The 21263-nt window shown below is 34.9% G+C and overlaps 1 protein-coding gene and 1 pseudogene across 1 annotated transcript in view; one reads left to right on the top strand and one right to left on the bottom strand.

Annotated features, from left to right (window-relative positions):
• The first annotated feature begins 403 nt into the window (after positions 1–403).
• Positions 404–522, top strand: LOC120596389 (uncharacterized; annotated as a pseudogene).
• A 9647-nt stretch (positions 523–10169) lies between these two features.
• Positions 10170–21263, bottom strand: part of RNF217 (ring finger protein 217) — a 113723-nt gene continuing 102629 nt past the window's right edge. Inside the window, 1 exon segment of the mRNA XM_039854669.1 lies at positions 10170–19919. Within this exon segment, the coding sequence (XP_039710603.1) occupies positions 19846–19919 (74 nt within the window). The 3' untranslated portion in view covers positions 10170–19845.

Genomic DNA, 21263 nt, shown 5'->3' with positions numbered 1-21263 from the left:
CATGACACTGTGTGTTAGGGGTTCAGGGTTGAGGCTGATTGCTAGGAGGTGAGCTAAGAGTAACAAATCATTTCTTAAGGTCTTGAGGACAGTTCTGAGGTCTGTTCCAGCGTCCTTCTGTCTGGTCTGGCGGAAAAGTCCACTTTAGGGCTCAGGAGCTGAAACATACTTTAGGTCAAGATGTTATCTTTAGCCTGCCAGAGGTCTATTAGTCAGGTCTGAGCTACTGTCTTCTGCTGCCTTCTGGGGTTGCTGATTATCTGGGGAAAGGCTAGATCTCTGAGGGGTATATATATATATATATATATATATATATATATATATATATATATATCTATCTGTCTATCTATCTATCTATCTATCTATCATTCTGTCTATCATCTATATCTCTATCTAAAACTAGGTCTATGGCCATGCCACCCTGAACAAGCGTGATTCCATCTGATTGCGGAAGCTAAGCAGGGTTGGGCCTGGTTAGTACTTGGATGGTAGACCACCTAGGAAGACCAGGTGTTGTAGGCATAAAAAATTTTAAAAAAGGGATTGTGAGCTGACAAGGTCCTTGCAATCTGTGAGGTCAACCAAGGGTTGCCTCACCTTAAAAAAAAACAACAAAAACTAAATTTAATCAAAGTCATAGGGATCCTCAGTTTCAGGTAAAAAACATTTATTTTTTTTCCTTTTTTGTATGTATGTAAATTAAAACAAATTTTAAACAATTTTATTGAAGTACAATTGATATTAAACACTTAAGTTTAAATTAAACATGTATAATTAAATGCATTTCCACATTCCATATGTATAAATCATTACCACAATTAAGTTAATGAATATTTTCTAGAAAGTTTCCTTAAGTCCTTTTGTAATCCATCCTCCAATCACTTTCTTCTCTCTGCCTGGGATTCCCAGGGCATACATTGGAGCTTTTGTTCTTGCCCCATGGATCCTTAAGATTGTATGTATTTTTCTTCAATCTTTTTTCTTTCTGTTCTTCAGATAAAATAATTTTTATCAATCTATCTTCAAGTTTAATGACTCCAGTCCGTTATCTACATTATACCCTTGAACTCCTCCAGCGAGGTTTTCCACATATTACATTTTTCGATTCTACATTTTTTTTTAGTTCTTTTTAAAAATAGTTTCTGTATAGTCATAGAGATTTTCTCTTTTCATTTATTTTCCTTTCTCCAGCTCTCTCCCTTCCATGATGCCCCTTTTGTTCTGTCTTTCTGTGGTTTAGAAGGCCAGTAAGATAGCAGAGTTTTCTACTGGAATTTTAGCAGTTGTGCCCTCTAAAACTGTGCCTTTGGGGCAAAATCATTCCAGGAAAACAACTAAGACCCTTACCTCCACAGAGGAGGCACTTCTGTGCATTTTGACTCCCCACCACACTCTGCCTGGTTTTGTTTATTCTCAGACTTTTTAGGTGGTGTTTTTTTTTTTTTATTTTTGTTGTAGGCAGTGCAATGAGATCAGCTAAAGGGGGTTATATCACCATGGCAGAACCCAAACTCCTCAAAAACATTTATCTTCATGTTATAAAACAAATTTCAGATAAAATAAAAGTATTATGCAAAAGCTAGATATTTATAATAAAATTGGCTATCTATAGCTTTGAACATATTTGTTAGACCCAAAGAAGTTTTCGGGTTAAAGATTTGGGGTGGATAACACAAAAAAAGAAAACTATAGACCAATATCTCTCATGAACACAGATGCAAAAATCCTAAATAAGATACTAGCAAACCGAATACAGCAACATATTAAAAAAGATTATACACCACGATCAAGTGGGCTTCATCCCAGAGGCACAGGGATGGTTCGACATAGGCAAATCAACTAATGTGATACATCACATAAACAAATTAAAAAATAAGAATCAGATGATCATAGCAATAGATGTAGAAAAAGCCTATGACAAGATACAGCATCCATTTATGATTAAAATACTTAATGAAATTGTATAGAAGGAAAACACCTTAACATAATAAAGGCCATCCATATATGACAAACCCTCAACCAGCATTATACTTAATGGTGAAAAACTAAAAACCTTCCCTCTAAGATCAGGAACAAGGCAAGGTTGTCCACTATCACCACTGTTATTCAATATAACATTGGAGGTGCTAGCAAGTGCAATCAGGCAAGAGAAAGATATAAAAGGCATCCAAGTAGGAAACAAAGAAGTCAAACTGTCATTATTTGCAGATGACATGATTCTCTATATAGAAAACCATAAAGACTCCACAAAAACACTGCAGAAACAATAAGCAAATAGAATAAAGTCTCTGGATACAAAAAACAATGTTCAAATATTTATAGTGTTCTTATACTTTATTAATGAAGCATCAGAAAAAAGAAGTGGAAAAAAGAATTTCTTTTGCAATTGCAACAAAAAGAATAAAATACCTGGGAATAAATTTAACGAAACATGTGAAGGACCTATATAATGAAAACTACAAGACCCTATTAAAAGAAATCGAAGAAGATGCCAAGAAATGGAAAGGTGTTTCGTGTTCTTGGATCGGAAGAATCAACATAGTTAAAATGACTATATTACCTAAAGCATTATACAGATTTAATGCAATCCCCATCAAAATCCCATCAGCATTTTTTTAAAAAATAGAACAAAAAATCATCAGATTTGTATAGAAGCACAAAAGACCCCGAATTGCCAAAGCCATCCTGAGCAAAAAGAATGAGGCTGGAAGCATTACTCTGCCCGACTTCAAATTATACTACAAAGTGATAGTAATCAAAACGGCATGGTATTGGCAGAAAAACAGACACATGAATCAGTGGAACAGAATCGAGAGTCCAGAAGTAAACTCATATTTATATGGGCAAACAATTTTCGACAAAAGGGCGAAAAACATACGGTGGAGAACGGAAAACCTCTTCAATAAATGGTGCTGGGAAAATTGGAAGGCCACCTGCAAAGGAATGAAACTAGATGATTATCTATCACCACACACCAAAATTAACTCAAAATAGATTAAGGACCTGAATATAAGACCTGAAACAATAAAATGCATAGAAGAAAACATAAGAACTAAACTCAAGGACCTTGGACTTAAAAGAGGATTTTATGAATTTGACCTCAAAGGCAAGGGAAGTAAAAGCAAAAATAAATGAATGGGACTACATCAAACTAAAAAGCTTCTGTTCAACAAAAGAAATCGTCAACAAGGTAAAGAGACAACCATCCGAATGGGAAAATATATTTGCAAGCAACACCTCCAATAAGGGCCTAATATCCAAAATATACAAAGACCTCATACGACTCAATAACAACAAAAAAACAAATGATTCAATCAAAAAATGGGCAGAGGACCTGAACAGACACTTCTCCCTAGAGGACGTACAAATGGCCAACAAATATATGAAAAGATGCTCAACATCGCTAGCTATTAGGGACATGAAAATCAAAACCACAATGAGATACCATCTCACACCTGTTAGAATAGCTAAAATCAACAGGACAAGTAATAACAAATGATGGAGAGGATGTGGAGAAAAAGGAACCCTCATACACTGCTGGTGGAACTGCAAATTGGAAAACAGTATGGAGGTTCCACAAAAAAACTAGGAATTGATCTACCATATGATCCAGCAATCCCTCTACTGGGTATTTACCCTAAAGACTTGAAAACCCATACCTGAAAAGATATTTACACACTGATGTTCATATCGGCATTATTCACAGTGGCCAGAACATGGAAGCAACCGAGGTGTCCTATGATAGATGATTGGCTAAAGAAGCTGTGATACATATATACAAGAAGAGATGAAATACTGCCATTTGCAACCTGGATGTACCTCGAGATAATCATGCTAAGCGAAATAAGCCAGACAGAAAAAGTTGAAAATCACATGATATCACTTATATGTGGGATATAAACCTAAAAAGCAACAAATGAACAGGACAAACAAACAGACCCAGGGACATGGACAATGGACTGGTGGTTACCAGAGGGTAGATGGTGGGAGAGGAGGGAAGAAGTAGACAGGGTAAAGGGAGTCAAATATAGGGGGGGGGAGGGGTAGGCTGAAGTGGGTAAAGGGGATCAAACATATGGTAGCTGAAGGCAACTGGACTTTAGGTGGTAAGCACACAATAGAATATATAGATGTCAAATTATAATGTATACCTGAAAATTATACAATTGTATTAACCAATGTTACCCTAATAAACTTAATTTAAAAGATTTAAAATAAAAAGATTTGGGGTGTTTTTTAGTTTATTGAAGAATAATAGCACCAAGTTGAATTGAAATGGCCATCTGGAAATAGGTTTCAGATGGTCATTTGGTTGAACTTGATACTTCCCAGTTCTGCTCCTGGACACATGCCTAATGAATTAGATTATTGTCATTTTCCAGGCTTTCATTAATGCATTTGTAGAGAAGATAAGCAACAAGAATAGTCTTCTTAAGGGCTCTTAGCAAAGATAAGAGACATGTTTGAAGCTGTTTCCTAATAACCTGGTAACTGTTCAGCAAAGATGTGTGAAGTGTCCCAATAGAAACCTCATAATGCCTGTGATGGTCTTTAAAAAAACTGATTCTCCTTTCTGTTTTTATTATTACTGTTAGTCTAATACTGAACAAAGTTTGAATATAAAGGAATGGAAGGTGAGAACAATTGTATCAATCAATCCTTTTCTAAACACTTTTTATTTAACAAAATACCCTCAACATTTATCTATATATATAGCAGATACTTGATAAATGGTCATCATGAAGCAATTCTGAGAATAATGGAATGATTCTGAATGATTCTGAATGATTCTGAATGATTCTGAATGATTCTGAATGATTCTGAATGCCGGTTACAGGCAATTTTGCAGTGAGGTGTGTGGTGTTTAGTTCACAGATTTCCTCCTGAGGAGTGACTGGTACTAGCAATGAGCTATCAACATGACTCCACAGGTTCTTTGAGCAGCCTTTATTCTCATCGCTCAGGATTCCAGATTATGGCCTCCTGGAGTTAATTGCTGCCGCCAGCCTTTCCTGCAGGGCCAGCTGCTTTTTATGGTCAGAGGAGATAAACAGAAGCTCAATGGGAGATCTATTTCTGGGTGTTGAAAGGGCCTCTGTGCTGCTGGTTGAGGGGGAAATCATTCAATCTCCCTCATGGAATGCCTAGATGATTTCTCAGGGCTGTCCCCTTGATACTGGCACTTCCTGTAACCAATTTCTATAGTAGATTAGCTAAGAGAAACAAGCCTTAAAATGTCTTAAAGTATGCAATCATGTCTAACTTGGCAAACCAAAATTCTAATGTGGCAAGCCAATATGTGTTAGTTCAATGTTAAATTAATGACCAGACTGAGAAGCATATTAATTCAGGGGTCATTATTACAAGCCAGTGATCGTTAATAACATTCTCTGGGTCAACAGTATTTACTTAAGCGAAGGGAGAAGGGAGTTTCCATTCATTGATTACTTCTTAGGGCCTCCTGTATGAAGAGTATCCACAATATATTTATTCCCATTGTGCTGTTGTTAAATCAAAATTTAACTTTATAAAATTGTGAAATGTTTTTAATTGCTGTGCTTTGATTTTATTACATATTTCTGTTCATAGTATAGTTCTATTCTATGTAACATTATATTCTAATATTATAATATGTTAGAGAGCTAGTTTCCCTATATTCAAGGGAAGGAAATTTGGCTACAGAGAGATGGAACATCTGGTTCAATGCCATAGCATCTATGAACAGGCAGTAGAATCCAGACCTTTAGACTCATGAGTTAATGCTCATTTCACTACCCCAGACCATCATATTTATGTGATATAAATTTCTTAATTAGGAATGCAAATCAAGAGCAAAATTTCTAGGTATAAAAGTAGCATTAAGAAAAAAAAATCTCTTTTACAATGATTTTTATATCTGAACAGAAACAGTTTTATGTTTACAAATCATATACTTTTTAGATATTTTTTACTGTTACCAACTGATTATATAAAAATGCACACTGTGAAAGGAAACAAAAATTTGATCCTAGCTCTAGGAAATAAATGTGCCACTCAAATAATTTTCTAATAAAACCAGAGCAAATTACATGCTATTTAATAACTGTTTAGACTCATTTAAATTAGTTAGATCACCTTCACAAGTAGGAGGGTGCTTTTAATTTCAATGCAACACAAGAAACAGGCCCTGATGGGTTAGGTTACTTTATGTTAATGTAAGATGTTGCTGCCATTGTATTGTAACCAGCAATCACACTTATTCTAGAAGGAAGACTGTGCTGGTGTCAAATTGGCTGTACCTTTTAGAGAATTCCCCTGCTCCTAGAACTGAGTCATTCTGGGGAACAGAGGATGTGGAGTGAATTTTCCAATGGAAGCCAGAGGTGCTCCCTAGATTGAGCTGTGGCCCGTCCTAGGTCTTGTTTTAGAGATAGCTGGAAATGGTCCCAGTCCTCCAGAGAATTCTATATAGGGAAGAGAAAAGTGTTCTTTCATTCCTTCAAAAATATTTCTTGAGCCGTTGATCGCTATGTAGTATTAGTGTTCTAGTTACTGAGGCATGGCATAACAAACATTTAATCCCACAACCACCCTTCCAGGTAAGTGGATTCTGCTTCTACAGATAAGGAATTTGAGGTACAGAGAGGTTAAATAACTTGTCCCCTAGTTCCCTGACCTAAACAGCAGAGGCTAGATTTGTAATCTTGTCTGTCTGGGTCCAATGTCTGTCTGTGTTATTTCTATCATGCCTGATTTTATTTATTTATATATATTCTATAAATAAAATTGTTGAGACATAGTTATCCTAAAATTACTGGTTGTTTATTTAAAGTTAAAATTTAACTGAATGAACTGAATTCAGTCTGGTAACTCTAGGGGAATAGTCTCCTTATAGCCAGCAAGGAGGCAACAGGATGTCATCACGTTGCTCCAGTTTTTTCTCATAGTGGATTAGGACCCACTGATATGAACTCATTTTACCTTAATGACCTATTTAAAGAACCTGTCTCCAAATAGAGTCACATTCTAAGGTTCTGGGGGTTAGGACTTTAACATATGCACGGGGGGTTCACAATTTAGCCCATAACAAGGTCTTACTGGATGAGAGTGGGCCCGAAATCCAATGACTGAAGTGAAGATACTGAAACCAAGAGTCCTTATGACCTTGACTAAATTTAGCTTTAAAACCCAGCTCTAGAAATCATCCCAGCTATCTATCCATCATCTATCATCTGTCTTTCAATCATCTATCTATCATTTATCTATGAATCATCATCTATCTATATCTGTCATCTATCATCATCTATTATCTATTTATCTATTATCTATCTATCGATCTATTATTATCATCTATCTATCATCATCTATTTATCCATTTATCTATCCCCCAGGACACCTGGCTTCCTCACCCACCCATTAGCAAACACTGAAGCAGCGGAAAACAGTAGGCTAGAACTAACTAATGGTCACAGGGTCTGGACCTCTGGAAGGCTAAAGATAACATCTTGACTTGTTATATTTCAGCTTCTGAGCCCTAAGGTAGAATGACTTCCTGGCTGCTTTCTCATGAAACCAGATAGCAGGATGCTGGAACAGATCTCAGTACTGTCCATAAGACATGAATAAATGACTTATTACCTCACCTTTGACCAATCAGCTCCCCACATGACCCTGAACCCCTAACCCATGGAGTCTTGTGGTTTTGCCCTATATAATCTGTAACCTACACGCCATCGGGGAGTTGAGTTTTGAACATTAGCTTCCCCTGTTCTTTTGGGTGGCACCATTTATAATAAAATAGCCAATTCTTCTCCACTGTAATTCTCAGTGTTTAGTGTTTGGCTCTCTTAATGTCAGGTGGAGAAAATCTTTCTGTTTAATAATAATACTAAAGTAAAGGAATGCCAATCATTGCTGGCAACCACCATTGGCTAGGAATGAGGCATGAAACGGATTCTCCCTCAAAACCTCCAGAAGGAATCATCCTTACTGACACTTTGATTTTGAACTTCTGGCCTCCAGAATAGAGAGAAAATACATTTCTGTCATCCGTGTGGTACTTTGCTACAGCAGCGCCGGGAAATGAATATAATTGCCTTGCTTAGTAGTGATTTGCAGTGGGTACTGGCAGGCTGGCCTCTGGCAAAAGAAGATCCTGAGTCCAAGGACTATGGAGAAGTGGGAGTTTGGTAGAGCAGGACGAGGTAGGGAACCAGCCTGTGCAAAGGCACAGAGGCTTGCCACAGCCTGTCTGGATTGGAGAAATGCTAGTAACTGAAGTCTTTGAACTAACTTTAAAAACAGTTTGCAAAGATCTGAATTTAATTGCTGAAAGAGATTTTAGAGACTGCCATTGCACTCCTCATTTTAGTCTGGAAAGGTTATGTGGCTAATCTAACATCACAGAACAGATTCGTCAAAGAATTCAGACACATAGGAAATTTATCAGCCAAGTTTAGCTTTCAACACACAAGTAAAAGAGACAGCCTCGAGGCCTGTTGCTCCCAAATACTCAGATGCTGCTGTCTCCTGAAGGAGACCTGCTACCCCCGGTCCCTGCAGTGGGGCAACAGTAGAGGTGAGGGGGGTAGGGGTGAAAGGGTTGGGTGTAGTGGGGGTCACAGGGATTAGGGGGTGGGGGAGGGAGGTGGCTAGCAGTGCGTGGGCAGCACGCATCTCACAGTTGGCACCTCTCCCCAAACAGCTATCTCCCTGCCAGAAATCCAGCCCCAGGGCAGTCACATACCATAGGCAGCCTGACTGCCCATGCTCTCCAGGCTTCCCACAGCCTCGTGCCAGGGTTACTGGGGACAAAGATGCTTCTGTACACTAGCCTGCTTCCCCTAAAGGAAGGCGTTTGCAGCCCTGGATCCTAGCACTGTAGTGGTCCAGGAGTCTCTTCCACTGGACCGGCTGTGCCTAGCCCGGGCCTCTGCATGGGGGGCCGCTGCCTTGGGAGCCCAGTCTACTCTGGACAAAGGCAATCCTGACTTGTTTTTGTTTTATTTTGTTGATGATGGGAACTGGGGATTTGGGCAAAGGATGTTGAAATTGTAAAAGAATATCTCCCTCATTATTTTTTCTCAGAAGATGTCAGAATTTTCCCAGGGGAGGGAACTGAATACTGGCAGGCAGCAGCCCTGAGTTTAAATTAAGCTTTTGCTGTATGACTTTCAAACTCACTTAACTTTTATTTTTAGTTTTGTTTAGTTTGTAAACTTTGTAAAATGAGGATAGCAAAAACACTACAAGGAGAATGTAAGACTTATATAAGGATGCACGTGAACATACTATGTAAACAAATATACTATACGAACACATAGTAGGCACTAGATAAATATTTCTTCTGAAATCATCTAAAACAACTCCTCCAATTTAAGATAGAAGAGAATGAGAAGGCACCAAAAGGTGACATTACTAAGCACACAAGCTAGAGAATGAGAAGCTAAGCTTGGAGCTTAGGCTTCCCATTACCTGTCTAGCATTCTTCCCATCTCCCGCTGCTCTCTTTGTTAATTAAAATCCAGTGCGCTCACCCATCTGGAGTAGGACGGTCCAATTCGAATCCCTGGCTTCGTCATTTCTGGAGTTGAGAAATCTTGGAAAAATCTCAACTTCTAAGTAGTTTTGGCATTTATTCTACAAGGATTTCAGTGGCTGTGATGTACCTACCAGTTTCTACAGAGGGCCCAGGGGACACAAAAATGAGCGGAACATGATCCCTGACCTCAGGGAATTCACAGTCTTCCTAGAAAGCCTCATACACAATACAAGCAAAACAATTAATCAATTCGTTGATGATAGAGTATGGTGAAATGAAGTTCTTCTATTTACTGTTGGGGGTGTCCCGTCCAGCCCCCCTTGTCTAAGGAGCAGTCACCACCCTAAGCCACACTCTTACTTCCACAGCATTTGCTTCTTTATCACACCCCATGAAGAATGTTCAGATTGATTTTCACTGTCTTCTGTGCTTTCCTCAAATCATGCCACAGCAACCTAAGACAATCCACCTTCCAGAAAGCACACTCGTGAATTTCTGTTCATTCCTGCTTCTCCTTTCTTAGAATCTAGTGCAGGCATGACTTCAATAACCCTTTCTAAATTTACTTATGTACACGTAATTTTGACAGTCAAATTTTACCTTTTAATTCCTTTAAATTACAAATCTATTAGAAAAAAAGGCAAGATTCTTCTCTTTTAAAAACTTTTATTAGGCATTGCTAGATGATGTTGCATGGTGTATTGCACACATCATGGGAGTAAACAGCACTCCACAGGAACCATACAACAGTTCATACAGTGACAATCAAAATAGTTGATTCCCATTATATTTTCATCCAAGTAGAGTGAGAGTCATTATATCCTTCCGTGAGATCTGATCTCATAATTAAGATTAGCCTTCCATTCTAAAACCACCAATCAAAAACAATAAAAAAGAAAGCCCAATCACAACAGAAGGCCATAGGGACATTACTGAAAGTCTAAAATTAGATGCCAAAATATTTCAAGGTATCTATTTTGAAAGACTTGCCCCTAAAATTCGTTGGATCTGATACTTGGGTTGCTTGTACTGCCGGCAGCAAGCGAGACTGCATTTAATAAGAAGGAGCAGTACACTGATACATATCCACTGAAAATTCTTGAGGTAATAGATTTTTAAATTTCACTGCTTAAAAAAAATCCATTAATTTCCAGGTCCTGTCCAGCAGGACGTATCTGTTGGCAGGAAGATTATTTTTCTTTTTTTTTCTTTGTCTAATATTTACACATATTTGCATATACAGCCTGCGTCTTTGTCTTTTCTAAGCACATGATTTATTTTAATTATTCATCATACATTCATCAGGAAAAGTTGAATTATATATTATGGTACATAAAGAATACAACAAAAATAACTTTTTGTATAAAGCTAACACAAAAGGCAAAGACCAAGAACAAAATAACATACTGTACAAAATGTTTTGATGTTGATACAGATCACTGTAAATGAATAACTATATGTAAATAGCAAAACCATGGTTCTTTAGCATCTGTGTGGAAGTAGATTACAGATACCATATTTCCAAAGACGAGTTGTAGAGAGCTGCTCAAATTCCTGAAGTATCATATAATTACTTTTCTTTTTTAATGCTTTTCATAGTTTTGTTCTAATTGGAGCTATAGATACAAAGACTGACAGCCATTCCAACTCCTGTTTTAAATTTTAGTAATCATCGTTCTTCTTTTGTGGTTTAAAAACATATTTCAATTATAATGGCTTCAATTGATTGTTTAATATGTTTTATACTTTAGCTTAAAAATGAACAACGAATTTAAGAAAAATACATTGGCTAACCTGCAATTCTACAAATACAGTGGATTAAGATAGCAAATGCAGCCTATATACATTCCTAAAGATACACTGTCTCATCAGGACTTTAAATAGAGGGACCAAGGAACACTCACAAAAAATATATGGCTCTTTAGATAAGAAATAAAGCCAAGTGAAAAAAATAAGGCACTAATAACATATATAAATGTTATATACTCTCATCACACAAAGCACCATATGAAAGGTTAAGGGGACTATACATTAGTGCTACTGGAAAATGGTAATAAACCCAGTTTCCCTGGCTTTTATTCGCCAATTTCTCCCTTTCTTTTAAGTAATGAATGTATAAACACTAAAATGGGGGAAATTCTATATTATGCTAAAAGCACAATTCATGGAACCAACAGCATAGACTACTCATTTGGAAATAAGAAGTTAATTACTATAACAATGTAGGAAATTAAGGTCTGTCTTATGTTCCTTATTTTCCAACATCTTCATCTCAACAGAATTTTTTTTTCATTTCCAATTTTCTTTCAGAGATTTCTACATGATACTAATATCATCTATTTTCTTATTTATTTCTACCTGCTTCTTTCTTAAAATATATTCATAATGGTTTCTTCTACATAGTTTTATGAATACCAAAATTAATAACATGACTAAGGAAATGTAAAAAAAGTTTAAAAATTAAATTACATAAATATTTTCCAATATCATTGAAAGAGTAAAGAAAATCTCTTTCAACTAGGCTCATTTTAAAAATAAAAATATTATGACATTATTTGGAAAATGACTACGAATTTTACAAAAAAATGAAAAATAAGCAATATACTAAAATGATGGACAAGATCTGGTACAAACTAATGAAAGTCATTCATCTTAAAATTAAAAAAAATCTCTTCTCATTTGCTATTGTTCATGAGAATTTAATTAAAATGGGATATGTTCTGACAATTCTAATAAGAGATGAGAATTACTCCTTAGAACTGTAATTTCTGAATATACAGTTGTAACAGATTAAACATCCAAACATTTTTCTTTTTAGCAATTTACTCTTTGTGAAAAAGAGAATGTGAATAATTTAATTGTCCCACAGTTTTGCAATAGATATACATACACATAAATATATTTGTCTCATGACTATGTCTTATAATCAATTTTATTTAAAATAGAACGAAAACAACTAACTGTTGTGGCCTCTTAATAAATTATGTGTTAACATACCTTAACTTTAACACTACTGTTTTTGTATTCCTTCTACACGAGATTATTTCTGTGACCTCTCAAAATTTACTATTTAATAATCGCTTTCACAAACAACAAGATTGTCAATTAATTCTCATATTAAAAATCTATAACAGACTGTCCTTGTCAAGATAAATGAATATACGTATATGTATACATATATATCAATTATTGTTCTAGGCTTCATGTGAATTATAAGGTTGATTTACTTTTTTCAATGCCATCTAAAGAATTTTAATTATGATACAAATGATCAAATACCCAAAGTAAACTATTACCATATGGAACTTAAAAAAAAAAAAAAAAGGGTCTTAGAAAGAGGGTTTGTAGTCAGCTGCTAAAAAATCATGATACTTTATCTGGAATTTTCTTTATAAAGGAACATGTAACATGATATTTATATCAAATATTAGGTAGTATTTACTTGAAAGGAACAATGAAAGTACATTTGAACACTGAGGATATATATGTTAATGAAAAATGTTATTTTAAGAACTTACTGGATTATTGAGACTATTTCTCGAGCTGGGGCATAAGGTGAATACCTGAAAACTTTGTAGGGAACCGATGACTGACAGCACAGTTTGCTAGCTACAAGGAAGAACCTGAAGTGACATGATTTTTGCAATTTCGGGGCCCTGTAACACCTGTTTGACTCTCTCTTGAACTTTCCTATATCATGTACTAAACCTATGTTAAATATATCTTGAGTGTGGCTTTTATCGAAATCATATCAATGAAAAAGTTGAATATTTGCAAATGACAAATGGTTTCTTTAGATGGGGCTAATGTCAGTTATAGTCAATATGATCTACTTCAGATTATCTAAAAGTCTAATATGTTCACAGGGTATGAATCCATGGTCGAGTCTTTATATACAAATACAACACTATATAAATCTAGCGCCAAGTCCAAGCTGTCAAACTTTTTGCTGAAACATAGACCATAAATCATATCTTTGGCCATTTTGGATGAACCATGAGTGACTTGGGATCACATTGAATAAATGTCCACAAGTGCTTTTTGTCCAACTAATGTGCAAACACAACGGTGACCTTACAATATTCATGAAGCAATTTCTGAAGCTTGGATTCAGAGTATCTTAGGCTCTGTAATCCAATTGACATGTTCTCATTCATTTTACTTCTTGTCAGAGAGCTGGCAGAGATCTCCAACTCCTATTAAGTAGAGAACAGTGTTCCAGGTATTCCTAATACATTTCAATTTACAGATAAAATAAACCAAGGTAAATTATGTCCACTACCATTGCTAAATTATGGAGTTCTTTCAGAGTTTGAATTTTATTTCATTAGAGTCAAAAGAGTTAATGGTGAGACAGAATTAATCCCACATTTAGCCAAGATAGGAAGGAGACTGAAGAGGGGAGGAGCAAATTAACCAGAAAATCTAAAAGAAAACAGCCACTTGCTATTGAAGTATGAAAGTATCACTTCACAAGGGAAGAAAGCCGTTTAATATTAACGATGTAACAGAGAGACAAAAAAGTGAGACAGTCCTAAAACAATATTTTCTATGCTAATAAGTCTGTATAATCTAAGTGATGCAGAGTTAAATACACCTAATAATTTTTTTTATAAGTTAAAAGGAAATGGAAACAAAAAGAGCAGTGGCAATCTTTTGTGTGTGTTTTAAAAAAATAAGTTATTGCATTTTAAGACCATATTGTTATTCTCAACATAGTCATTTCTTTAGTCAAAAAAGAATAAGGTTTAAAATATACGTAATTACATGCTTCTAAAATTGGCACTATACATAGGAATCTATAAGGTATGTGATATAGAAAGGTTTCAGCTAATGCTCCAAACGAACTCCCTGCTTCTTGGATTTGGATAAAGTCAACTATAGTTCCAGCCTCACAACAGTGATGTATGATAGAAGCCTTACCCACCACTGGCTATTAAATGAGTACTAGCTCTATCCTTAAAACCACAGTTAGAAAAGAGTTCCATTGCATTTCTTTTTAAAGGTTTGCATCATTGGTTTGCATCCAAAAGCTAACATTTCACAATTTTGAATACTCCCCAAATTCTGGAGCTCTGATTTTGTTCTGACCATATCTTAATGCTTCTGTAAAATTATTTCAGGTTTATTAAAGCAAAAATTGTGATATACATATTAAAAATGGGATTTTGGAACTTATTTTCCATAGGAGGAGAAAAATGTCATAATTAAGCCACAAATATTTGAAAAACAAATACTCTCGAACTGGCTATTGGTGGTAGTTTTGATTTACTTTGTTTCTAGCCAATGGAATTTCTTATAGATTTCATAAAATACAAAAATGCAGTTAAAATTTACGGTAGAAATATTTTTAACAAACATTCCAACTAGGTTATTAGGTAATGTTTATTAATTTACTAGCTATGTTTGAGCTCCTGATACCAATTTCTAGGATGACTATAATTTCAGAAACTTGGCTACATTTTTTCAGGTATATTTTACTTGTTTTAAATTTTCAGTTTTAGATCCCACCCCTCTTCCCTTCCAAATTTAAAGAGGTGACATATATTTACTAACACTGTTATTCTTTCTCCCTCAAAATATATGTAATCAGTTTCTCTAATTCTGTCAAATTAGTTAAATGGCACAAATATTTTAAAGTGCATTACTGAGTTTTAAGGCTATATTTATGATAGATATTAACACGAAACAATAGAGTTGACCACAGGAAAACTTAACTTTCAATATTGAGATAGATTTCAGGTGCAACAAATATGAAAGAATAAGCATATGATCCAATAGGAAGACTCACATTAAGGCATATGTGCAGCTTGCTTGTAAAATTAAAATCTAAAATGGCTTTTGGCATGAATTTTTAAAATTTTGGTACTTAATGAAGTACACCAATTAATATTATTTAGGCCACTAACTTTTTTTAATTATGAATTTAACAGGCGGGATAAAAGCCTAATGTTAAAAACAATTGTATTTGTTTAATGAGGAAGAAGCTGGATCAGTGTTGGCAGATGTACTCTCTAATTTGACAAAGGTCGAGAAGGAATGCTGATGCTTTGCACATGCCAGAGTGAGTTTTCACCCTCTCCTGTCTCTTTTCCTCTCTTTTAGTGAAGAGGAGCTAGAGTATCAGAGGAGTAGAGAAAAATGAGGTTGGGGAAGGCCACCAGGGACTGGGAGAGATTACAGTGATTTGAGAGTATTTTAAGGGATCCACGGGCCATCTATTTGAGTGGTAGGACTGAAAGATAAAGGCTCACCTGGGGCCTAAGGACTCAAGAGATAGGGGTGGCACAGAGGAGGAAATCTCCTGACAGGCAGCACTGAATCCTGATACCACAGCAGAGAAAGTACAATTACAGATATCAGGTTGTAACCTGACTGGTGTTTAATTATCTTTGATTCTTTTCCTGTCTGTTCTACATTAAGGATACAATAGCACCTATCAGAAAATCAAGGTGGTGGCAACAGAATGTTGCTTGTACCAAAAAGTCTGACCCCTCTCCTCTTATTAATGCCACAAACAGAAGTTCTAAGGGAATTGCTGGGAGTCACTGTAAAATGAATGATGCATGTTATTCTACAATTTATAAAGCATCCCAACAAACCATCAAACCTCACATACAGTCTAATATATTTTTCTATAGATAATTGTGGTCATTCATAATTGCCAACATATTGCTTCCTATTTTTCACAATGGCATATTTAAGCTCTTTTGCAGAGCAACATGCATGAACATGGATAGTGTTAAAAAAAAATGTGATAAACATCATCAATTTGGCTATTTCATTTAATCCCTCAAGTTTTACAACGAGGCAATCCAAATATCAATGCCTCTTTCTCAGATATCTTATAGAGATCTCATTACATTTTATTTTTATTGGAATAAGATTAATTTACTTGTATACATCTTGGCAAGGTATTTATTTGGCTAATCAAACAGGCGGGAAATTATCCTGCAAGAGATGCTTTTCTTTAAAAATTATGCACTTCTACATAGTCTTTCTTTTTCTCTAAGATAAAAGTCTCAAATATACTATCTCTATGATCCCATTTACTGAAAATGTATTAAAATTTTATTACAAATATTTTATGAAAACCAAATTAAAAAATTTATGGGAATGTTAACACAAAGTGACAACCACATATCTAAAGGATCTTCACTGATGCTTTATATTAGAGAAGCAAAAGGAATCTCAATGTCCACTCCAGAGAGGACTAATTAAATAAATTAAAGTATAGCCCCACAATGGGATATGTAGTATTTTAGCAAAGAATGAGGTAAACCTATTTAAACTGTTAAGGTAAGATGTCTACCAATAAATAATAAAATGAAAAATAGTCACAGGACAGTAAGAATATTATTCCTCTATTTGTATTAAACTGACATACACAGACACGTATACACACAAACACTTATTTGTATATGTGTAGAAAGTGTGTGGAAGGACACATACCAAACCATTAACAGTGGTTACCCTTAGAAAATAAGGGGTGGGTTAAGCAGAGAAATTTGTATCTTCTAATTCTATATGGTTTGATTTTTTTAAAAATAAGTATATATTAAATTTACAATAAAAGCATATAAAAATGACAGAGTTGGATAGATATTTATTTTATGTGTATGCTTCTTTCTCTAGCTTTTAGAATTCGTCCCAGAAGTTACTATGGTTTTATCTTCAATGTTGGCACTAATCCTTTTTGTTTTCTTCTCTTTTTAAGATCTTGATGACAGTTAAAAAAAATTCACAAATAATGAAGTCACTAATGGGGAAAGGCCTAATATACAGCAATTTTTAAAGAGAAAAAATGCATACATTAATTTAAAAAAATCTGTGCTATAGAAAAAGAAAAATTCTGTGCAACACAGTGCATGCTAGCTTAAGCATTGATGAAACAGATATCACTTTGTAATTTGAAAACTGGAACATTTCCAAATAATATAAAAATATCTCCCAAAGATAAGTTATTCAAAGAAAGAAAAAAAAATCCCTGAGTAGGCCAAAGACAACAAATACAATAACCTAAGAAAATAAATCATCTAATAGACCAGAGAGTATATTATTTAGCCAGCTCGTATATATGTTTGTGGCATATATATTCATGTCCATCAATAGAAATACTATATATGTATGTATATTATACATAAACACATGGATTTTATATACATATATAATATTTCTGTGGAAATATTATGTATATATACATATGATAGCATACATAAACATATCCACTAGATTTAGAATCATCGTATTCACATATTATCAAACTAACAACTATGTCCGGGAAAGACGAATTTACAAAAATTAAGCACTTTATGACAGAATTACTTGGATTTAGGCTAGAATTTCCCATTCTCTCAGTTTCAATACTAGAGCATGTGGAATAGGCACTGAATAAATATTTGTTGAATGAATGGATATATGGATGGATGAATGGAAAGTTGATTTTGTGAAACTAGAACACATCCTTTTTTCTTGTATCATTTTATGCTTTAGAAATATGCCATTACAGAACCATACCCTCCTCTAACTGGAAGTAGTCCAGTCCAGAATCTATAGTACAGCTATTTTGAGTGGTATTCAGAAAGAATGCAAGTATGTGGGTTTGTTATCCACACAAGTAAACCTCACTATCATGGACTTTGTAGGTCAAATAAAAATGATAAATGTTCTTATTCTCTGCAGCCCAACAAGAAACACTATCCATGTTAATGCATGTTTTATTACATAATCTATTTCAATTCACTCAAGGTTGCTGTCAAATAAATGCTACATCTATGAAGATAGCTAATAATAAGGATTTGGAAACAAGTTTACTCGTCCTTTTCTTATTTTTAAAGACTTCTCAGCTTGGTAAAAATTCCTGAAAATATTTCCTTCATTTTTATTTTTTGTTTCTATCTTCAAAAGCAGTTTATATATTAGGTAAACCCACGAACACAAAAGTTTTGTTTTCAAATTACCCCTCCATGAGAAGATAAAGCACATTATTTTGCATATGAGCAGTAAACATAAGAAAAATCCTTCAAAAACTTTTTTCTAAAAAACTTGAGGACAAATTAAAGAGAGAGAGAAAGAAAGAGGAGAGGTAAGAGGGTAGGGTAGTAAATAACATCACACCTGGATGTAGAGCAGAATTATCTGTAATTACAAGTTTGTTAAAAAATTAGCCGAATAGGGCTTTTTTTAATTTTGCTTTTTTGTTTGTTTGTTTGTTTTTAAGGCTTAAGCAATTCTCTCTATAGCAAACTTTCTATTTAAATTAACTAATTTGCCTGAAGGGTTTATACACATAGTAAAGCATCCCTTTTTCTTGTATCATTTTATGTATGCCAAAATATAAGAAATCTGAAAAGAATGAATGTTTAGGCCTTGCGAGTTTCCTAAAATCAGTCTGTTTTGTCAGTTTATAAAGTTTGATAATCTTTGGGGTAACATTGCACACATTTCTGTGTGTGTGTGTTTGTGTGTGTTTGTGTGTGTGTGTGTGTTTGAGACAAAGAGAGATAGCAAGAAGTCCAAACAAATGGGTCAACGTTGAAATAGCCTATTGTCTACACTGACTTTTATTACTACGTCACCAAATTATGCCCACAAAAGAACCATCATCTTTAAATATGTCTATGAAAATGTGGAAAAATAGTGTAAAGGCATGGAACTTGACAAGCACAAGGTTATTGGGTCAAGTTTTAATACAGATATTTACACACACACATTCACACCCCTACACATACACTTCAGTAACTCATGATTCTTCTCATTTACTTTCATTATTTCCCTTTTGGGCACTGAGATTTTTAACAATTATAGCATCTGAAGAATGAAGGAATTACACTGCTTGGGCCATAGATGAAAACAGGGGTTTACGGTGGGTGAGCCTTTATTTTCTAAAAACTGGCCTTTTTGGTTGGTACAGGTGGGATTTCAGCTATTCACACCAAGTCTCATAAGATGGACTGGAGGAGGGTTCAGATTCAAAGACAGTCCAAGCAATGCTCAGGAGAGGCATGCTCAGACAATTCTGAGGATAACTGGTTCTTAATTAAAATATTTTCTTCCAAGACCCATTAAGAAGGTCAGAGTTATGATACAGATGTTTATAGTGTATGAAAGTGACCATTTTTTAAAAGCAGCAATCTGTATAAGAAAAGGACAGGATACCATGTTGGGAGTGCACCGGAGCTAGCCTTTGTCGCTTGTAAAGAACCATGGTGAGATGAGATGGCAAAGGTTCCTCTCCATATTTTTTAAGATGTGACTCTCAGATGGTGTACCATTCTGTATAACTCCTTCACGGACCAGTTTAGTTAGATGAAATCACCTGCGTTTCACCAGTGCATACCTGTCCGTGATCGTTTTCTCTGTTTTTTACAAAGGCAATAGATAGGAAATACAAATAAACCTAGAGGTTAAAAAAAAAAAAAAAAGCTAATTAGAAGGAGAGGCATTTAGGCTTACATAGCTGAAAATTTTCCATTTTGCAAATGATTTACAAATAATCATTATTTAGCAATACATGAAAATGAAGAAAGATACCTATACTATGAAATGTATTTACTTCTATAAAATTTCATTCTGTAATATTTTTCTTTAGCTTTCTCTTCTTTTTAACAGTCTCTGTGATACCAGTTTGAAAATTGAATAATGTTTTCTATCAAAATGTCAAACCTTAGGTTTAAGTCTTCTTTATTATCTCTAGTCATATCATTTGCACACTATAATATTCACACTTCAGTTTCAGGCACAGCTGTCTATTACTTAACAGCATGGGCTGTGGAGCCAAATATCAGGTTCAACTCCCAGTTCTACCACTTATGAGGGCCTAGGAAGCTTTAATTTTCTCAACTGTAAAATGCAAATAATAATAGTATCTATTTCATAAAGTCTAACTCATTTTAGAGACTTACAGATCAGTTACTTTATAATTCTATCCTACACATGCAAATTACTTGCTAAACAGAACTTTACATGTGCAAAATACTTTTATTAAGGAAAAAAATTAAATTCCATCTACCATGTGGAACACTCATCAAAGCATAACATCTATAACATTTAATTTAATATTCTCTAAAACAATGGTTCTCAATGTGTGGTCTCTGGACTAGCAGCATCAGCATTACCTGGGAATTTTTTAGAACTAGAAATCCATGGACTTTGTCCTTATCCTGATTCAGAAACTGTGAGGAGGAATCACCAACCCATGCTTTAAACAGCTCTTCAGTTTATTCTAAAGCATGCTAGAGCCTGAGAACCACTGCTTTAAAGTATATATTTTAATATACTTGTGTGGCTGAAACTATACAAATCATTGATACATTTTCTTTCTGTCAGTACTCAAGTATATGTTGTGTATATGTTCCTACACACATCGGTGTCTTTTTCACCCAGGGCACCCTTTCACTCAAAGTGTACTGGAATCTTTTTTTCTTTGATGCTTCCACCTGAGAAATCTGGGTTCTAGTCCACCAGTCTCTATTACTAACATTCTAGTTTTATTAATGTTGGTATCAAAAGGGGGTTAATAATGATTTATAAGACATATGGATCAAAGTGTCCATGGATTGAAAATGTCTCACACATATACATTCTCTATGAAACATGCACCTCTGAATCTGAAATGATATGCCAATTGCCTATCTAAAGCAAGCATGGAACAGATATCATGTCCACTTAATAACAGACTCACATTATTGCATTTACGTTCATACTCTCTCCATGGCACTCAAAGAATTCTAATCTCAGATAT

Source organism: Pteropus medius, unplaced genomic scaffold (assembly GCF_902729225.1).
Source record: "Pteropus medius unplaced genomic scaffold, Ma_sr-lr_union100, whole genome shotgun sequence".
In the NCBI taxonomy this organism is placed as follows: Eukaryota; Metazoa; Chordata; class Mammalia; order Chiroptera; family Pteropodidae; genus Pteropus; species Pteropus medius.
This window is presented reverse-complemented; position numbering and strand designations above follow the sequence as displayed.